This window comes from Epinephelus moara, chromosome 24 (assembly GCF_006386435.1).
Source record: "Epinephelus moara isolate mb chromosome 24, YSFRI_EMoa_1.0, whole genome shotgun sequence".
NCBI lineage: Eukaryota > Metazoa > Chordata > Actinopteri > Perciformes > Serranidae > Epinephelus > Epinephelus moara.
The window spans coordinates 573301-580617 of record NC_065529.1 but is presented as its reverse complement, the minus strand read 5'-3'; the positions used below and the strand labels follow the sequence as shown (position 1 = coordinate 580617).

Genomic DNA, 7317 nt, shown 5'->3' with positions numbered 1-7317 from the left:
CACACACACACACACACACACACACACACACACACACACACACTAACCAAGGCAGCGGCCAAAATCACCCATTTAGCTCATTTAACCCTGTGTTGCTCGTTCATAAAACGTACAGCCGGTCTTGTGATGAACTGGTCGGAATGTTCGCTCATGTTTTCTGGGGTTAATGTTAGCAAATAAATTAAAAAACAAGTTCCACCAAACCGTTCATAGAATGAATTTCCATAGAATTCTTTTCTCAAAGGCTCAAGGAGCCACTGGACAGGGACTAAAGAGCCACATGTGGCTCCGGAGCCACAGATTGCCTACCCCTGTTCTAACCGAAAACATGATGTGAATAACACTCAAGTCATTCAAGTCATCGTGTCTCAAGTCAAGTTAAGTCCCGAGTCTTTAACTTCCAAGTCCGAGTCAACTCTCAAGTCTTTTATTTTTTGTCAAGTCAAGTCACAAGTCATCAAAACAGCGACTCGAGTCGACTTGAGTCCAAGTCACAATGACTCAAGTCCCCATCTCTGGCCCTTACTCTAATTTCTCACTGCAAACTGACCGTTGCAGCAGATGGAACTGTGTCTGAAATTAAAGAGTAATGTTGGACACACCATAATCTGACACAGGCCCACTGTCAGGGGAGGTCAAAGGGCACAGATGACCCCAGCTCAAGGGGAGCCCATGAAAAGTTCTATGGTTGACCCTTAAAGTTATATGTTATATGTATTTACATGATAAATAAATGTGTTCTTATCATTAAAACACATTTCAGTGTGCCATCTGATATAGTCAGGGGAGTCAGATGCATGATGCACAGAACTCACAGGCGTTGCTGATGTAAAAGTGAGCCAGACTGCAGCCTGATTTGCTAAGTCAGAATGCCGCACCAAAACTCAGGGACTCCTAAAAAAAAAGCTAGGGTACAGAGAGAACAAAAAAATTAAAGGAAAAGCGAGATGATGACCAAATGTCTGGAAAAAATGTAAAAAAGCAGCAGGTATTTCAGGCAGAGGTAAAAGTGAGGAGTTGGGCAAACTAATGTTAGCAAATACAGATGCAGCCACTTCAAATTTCCCAGGCCTTCCGAAAGCCTTTCGGAAGCCTGCCAACGCCCATTTATTCAATTACAAGGTGTCACCATGAGATGGCGCTTCCCTCACAGAAACACAAAAACTGTCAAAGATTTAGAGGTGCTTGTACTTTACCTAGTAGTATTTCCATTCTTTGCTACATTATTAATCTACTCCACTGTCTCAGATGCGAATATTACACTTTTATTGCACTACTTGTATTTTAAAGACTTAGATTGGCCTCTTAGTTACAGTACTTTTGTACAATAATATAAATTTGTTGCTATATTATTACAGGTTACAATAAGCCACCCAGCTGTATTTAAGTTATTAAAATGACCACCTTTATCTGCTGCAGCATCAGTGTTATAAACACATTAGTTATTAAGGAAAACCTAAAATTTTGTTATAATTGGCCCAGGTCTCCCCTATCTAAAAATATTGACTTAGTCTCTCAGAATAATGAGAAACATTTTGAAAATAATTACTTAAATCATTTTGAAAAAGTTGCTCATTAAGAGACTTAAATTTTAAAATAACATTAACATTAATTAAGAGACAAAATAATTTTTTTGGTTCATAATGTGAAGAATTGTGAAATGTCACTTTTATGAGGTAGCTCTCTCCCACGATTACAGTCATAAGAGGTCCAGTAAACCACTTCAGCTTACCCACTCATTGCTCCTCCTGGTGGATAGACAGACCATTGCAACTGGTTTCTACAAATGAAACTTAGGGGCGTTTCCAGTCGGCCCCGTATTCTCTACGTCATTGTGGGGGATCTCATTAGAGCTACCAGCCCGGCCAGATGACAACAGGGACCTGTCACGGATCGGTCAGGGTTCTACCACGGGCCAAAAAGAAATTTGAAGTGGCTGCATCTGTAAAACCTGCTGTAGCGGGCTCAGTTTTAAGACTACAGGGAAGACACTGGTATCATATTAAACTAGAGGACCTGAGGCATCCATTGGTACCAATCATTTTAAGATAACATTTTGGAGAGGGGTATGACTGCCATATACTCTTTACACTATCTCTGTTCAGCACACAATATGACCAATATTTGATTAAAGTAGCCCTCATGATTGTATGAATAAATAAAAAATATATATAAATATTTGTTCACTCGTGATATTATGGTATGATATAATGCCTTGCAGTAATTTCTTCAATAAATGTTTGATTTGACTTTTCTCTAATCGTTCGTTGGAGGGCATTTTTCGGCCCAGGACAAACGTGACTACCTCTACTTTTCAAAATAAGAAAATAAGGTCTTAACACAGAGTAGACACAAAATGCATGTGGAAATATGATTAATTGGATTACATTCGCAGGAATCTTTACTCTGCTGTCCATATTGACAGTTCAGCTGCAAAAAACACTCCTTTGCGCTCCATTAATTTCCAGATACGCGCACATGCATCAAAAGAGTGCATCAACAGGTATTACAAGTGTCACTTTATGTAAATCAGATGACCTTGGCTCTGAATAAATACTCTCTCAATTAAAAAATAATGCAATTTTGGAGCCCCAAACAGTAATTTATCGCCCCTTAGTCTTTTTACATCAAGGACAGGTTTTGCTTTACTTTTACTGGGTATTGTGTTCAGTTCTAACAACACCAACACTGTACTATATTGTCTAATTTTGTGAAACAATATACAGAAATACATCTCTTTGGAGTGCACAATAAAAAAGGAAAAAAAAAACAAAAAAACAATGTGGTAAATAGAATGGATGGACCAGTCATTCAACCACTCAAAGTGCATTCACATTACTTGTCACATTCACCCATTCACACACTGGTGGCTGTGGCTGCTATACAAGATGCCAACTGCTACTCATTATAAACTTTCAAACACCAATTGAACAGCCATCTGGAGCTATTTGGGGCTCAGTATCTTGCTCAAGGATACTTAAGCACGCGGACTGGAGAAGCTGGGGACTGAAATGCCTGTCTTCTGATCAGTGGATGATCTGCTCTATCTGCTGAGCCACAGCTTCCAATAATGCCATACACTTGAGGTTCCATCAAAATAAAGAGAATACACCCAAACATACACATGAGCAAACAGACCTGTGACTTGTGCTGCTGTTGGTGATATTTATGTTGTTGTTGATGACTCCTTCTGCCATTTGCAGAGGGCGCTGGTTCGTGGCTTGGTTGGCATTGGCCATCTCACTTTCCACAGAAAACGGGTCTGAGTGGTTTCCAAAGAGACTACCTTGTCTCTGTTTCAAAACAGAAAACAGCAGAGTTACTGCAGCCTATATATATAACTGACACATGCAGTATGTTAAATACGTCAATACAACATAATAGAAAAACATGATACCCTAGTATTGAGACTGTCAGTATGATGTATTTGAATTGTGAAGTGGTAACTTCTTGGCCAAATTCTCAAGGATTTTTTTGACTCTAGATTTTTGTATGCTTTTCCTGACTCTTTATTTTGTCGTCCTCTCAGTGCCCGGCCTGTTTTCGTCTTCCACGCTCAGCCCCAGCCTTTTCATCTGCTCGGATCCTCTCCACCTGGACATGCAACGACTCACTTGGCCCAGCTTTGAGTTCCCCTCATCTACACTCCTGCTTTACTGCCGTTTTCTGGATAATAAACCAGTTAACTCTTACCCCTGTCTTCTCTCTGCATTGTGGGTTCAGCTCCTGTTCCCAGGGAAAGCTTAATAGGAGTTATGGCCAGGCTTTATTACAGCCTGAATAATGAGGTTAAGTAATCTCCTCCCATGGTCTGTACATCCACTGTTAGAACAAGGGATATACTTACCTGATGCAGACATCAGGGTAGTACAGATATACTCCCTTATCTTATATTTCCTTGATATACTGTATATATATTTTTTATTATTATTATCTCCTAGACTACTGTTTGAGTGAAGACAGGGAAGGCTGTTTGTTAAACCCTAGCCTATATAAATGGACCTGCACTTGAATAGTGCCTTTCTAGTCATCTGAACTCTCAAAGCGCTTTTTATACTACGAGTCACATTCAGCCATTAACACAAACATTCATACACTGGTGACCAAGGCTACTATACAAGATGCCACCTGCTATTCAGTTTTTTTTAAACACACTCACACCAATGGATCAGCCAGCGGAAGCAATTTGGGGTTCAGTATCTTGCTCAAGAATACTTCGACAGAGACAGATCTTCCGATTAGTGGACGACCCGCTCTTCTTTGAGCCACAGTCCTTCCACACTTCCTTTCCTCACTCCCTCCACCTATCCATTCATCTTTTCATTCTGTCCTGTTACCCTGAAGATGCCCTCCACAGCAACTTCTTCAATAGCTCGCTCCATCTCTTCTTCAGGCACAAGGTCTCCGGAGATGGCCCTGTGAAGCTCTGGAGCTGCCTCTTCCTCGATATTCCTCAACCCTGCCTAATATACATACAGAAAGATTTGGTTACTAAAGAAGAGAAGAAGTAGTAGTAGCTATCAGAAGAGAACAAAAAACTCATATAATCACTTTTATATGTATTTTAGTTGTTCTACATCATGTGGATTATACCTTGACTTTTCACTCTCTTTCATTGTTTATCATTCAAAGTGTCTGAGTGAGGGATATTCTCAGTGAAAGGTAGGTAGCTGACAGTCTCAGGAAGATACACAGTGGGCCTGCTTCTACGGTGAATGGCAAATGGACTGTACTTGTATAGCACTTTTCTAGTTTTCCAACCACTCAAAACACTTTTACACTACATGTCACACATTCACAGACACAATCACACACTGGTGGCCAAGGCTACCATACAAGGTGCCAGCTGCTACTCAAGTAACCATTCACTCACACTCACACACTGATGGAACAGCCGTCGGGAGCCATTTGGGGTTCAGTATCTTGCCCAAGGATACTTTGACATGCATGCTGGAGGACCAGGGGATCAAACTGTCAATCTGTTGATTAGTTTTTAGTGGATTTTTTTTTTGCGTTTGCCACCATAGTTAGCAGCCCGTTTGTGATGAAGAAGATTGATATTCTTAACAAGAAATTGCTTTATTTAATCTTTTTCCCATTTTTGATTGCTAAGTCAGTTTGTTTTGGGGAGGGGGAGACCTCTGCAGATGGTTAAGCACCAGGGGAAAACCTCATAAATGTCTGGATCTTAAGTTATCAGAGAACCAAGATACGAGTTAACCTGCCAGACAGTAAAAACCTAATAAAAATTAAAACTGCAAATAGGGGCGTCAGTGGCTTAGTGGTAGAGCAGGCTCCCCATGTACAAGGCTGTTGCCGCAGCGGCCCGGGTTCGAGTCCAGCCTGTGGCCCTTTGCTGCATGTCATCCCCTCACAGCACGTGATTTGTAGGTCTCGATGAGACAAACAAGCCAGTTTTCATTTGATCTTTCTACGACATTCCTACGGGCTGTAGTGGCCATTATAGTGTGTCTAGGTGGCGCTAGAGAGCCCATTTTGGCACTTTTTTAATTTTAGCAAATTTTTTGCCAGTCCTGACATGCGTGTCAATTTTGGTGAGTTTTTGAGAATGTTTTTTTGAGCATCAATGGGGCCCTATGTCATGCAGTAGGTGCCCTTTTTTCCTTTTCGCCCCTGCCCTTCAAACATCCTGAGTCCATCACTGAGAGGGAGAGACAAGCTTTGTGAGAGCAGGCAGATGGAGATGGCTTTAAAATGTTTCGAACTCTTCCCTGTTATTCCCAAACCGTGGGTCCAATCGTCAATCTGACCATACCAGCAGAGAGATACACTTATCCCGAATGCAGACATATAGGTTTCATGTTTGTGGAGTCAAAAATGCGATCTTTGTCGCAAGTTTAAGATGTCTAGCTCACAACTGACACATTTGCTCATGTTACTTTCAGAGGCACTAGCTCACTTCTTGTTGGATTTAGGTCAGGGGTGTCAGCGCGTGATTTGTAGGTCTTGAGACGAAGAAGCCGTTTTGGTTTGATCTTTCTATGACATTCCTACGGGCCACAGTGGCCATTGTAGTGTGTCTAGATGGCACGGAGATCGTCAGGAGGTTTTGTGGCACGTCACCTTTAAGAGCCCATAAAATCCAAACCGTTTGAGGTTTTGGGAGACGGTGGGAGAAAGAATAATAATAATTAAAGCTGCGAGCAGCGTTGGGCGGGACCTCGGACTCACGCCGTTACGGCCTTCAGCTCACGTAGACAGTTATAGAACCCTCTCAAGGGGGGAGGCACTAGCTCACTTCCTGTTGGATTAAGGTCAGGGGTGTCAGTGCGTGATTTGTAGGTCTTCATGAGACAAACAAGCCAGTTTTGGTTTGATCTTTCTACGACATTCCTACGGGCCGCAGTTAGTGTGTCTAGGTGGCGCTAGAGAGCCCATTTTGGCACTTTAGGGGTTAATTTTTTCATTTTATACTTTTTTTCGCCAGGTCTGACATGTGGTGACAGTACTCCTGGTTTGTTGTGTAAGTACATGAATATATAAATACATAATATACATTTTAACAGGATGACAAATATTAACATGGATAAAACATGAATTATAAAGGAGAGTGAATCATAAAAGAAAACAATTTTTACAAAGACTAAAGTGATGATTAAACAAAGGAGCTTGTAATTTTGGAGTGTAACATTTCCTCAAAGATGTGTATACTTTCCTGATGTTTGGACCACTCTGGACTTGTACTTGAAATGAGGTAATTTGCTGTAACCCTCCAGGTCATTCAGTTGGGTTCAGAGAAATAATATTGATGAAAATAAATGGAAATACTTTTAAGGTCATTTTTAAAGTAATTTAAAACCTCTTGACCTGTTAACCCTATGGGCCCGAATGACGCATAGTGCGTCCAAATTGACACCTGTTCTCCTCTGACCGTGCGTCATAGCGAGAAGACATATCACGTGAAACAGCGGAATCGTAGCTTTCCGACAAGATCAAGCACTTGTCGGTAGTCCAATGTTTTCATAGCAAAAAAAAAAAGATAAAGTTACACTAAAAATTATGTATAACAGAGCTTTCATGCAGCTTTGCAACACATTACTCTTAGATGGATTACTCGTGAATGCAGGGTTGCACAGAAATGTTACGCATATCACATGAAAGTGCAGCACTAGAGCTTTCCAGTGATACCACACACATCATTGTGCTGTCATCCCATCACGCTATAAATACAGATTGATTGTCTACAAAATAAAAACCTGACGAATTTCTTTACAATCCATCTTGTTATCAGTCACTTCATATAGTGAGGAATATCGTATCTTACCACGTCTTAGGCTTGCGTGTGTTTCTCCCTGT

General features: G+C 41.0%; 1 protein-coding gene across 1 annotated transcript in view; it reads right to left on the bottom strand.

Annotated features, from left to right (window-relative positions):
• Window positions 1-7317, bottom strand: part of LOC126386418 (dihydropyridine-sensitive L-type skeletal muscle calcium channel subunit alpha-1-like) — a 509728-nt gene that overhangs the window by 26484 nt on the left and 475927 nt on the right. Inside the window, 2 exon segments of the mRNA XM_050038752.1 lie at window positions 3139-3293; window positions 4338-4463. Of these exon segments, the coding sequence (XP_049894709.1) occupies window positions 3139-3293; window positions 4338-4463 (281 nt within the window).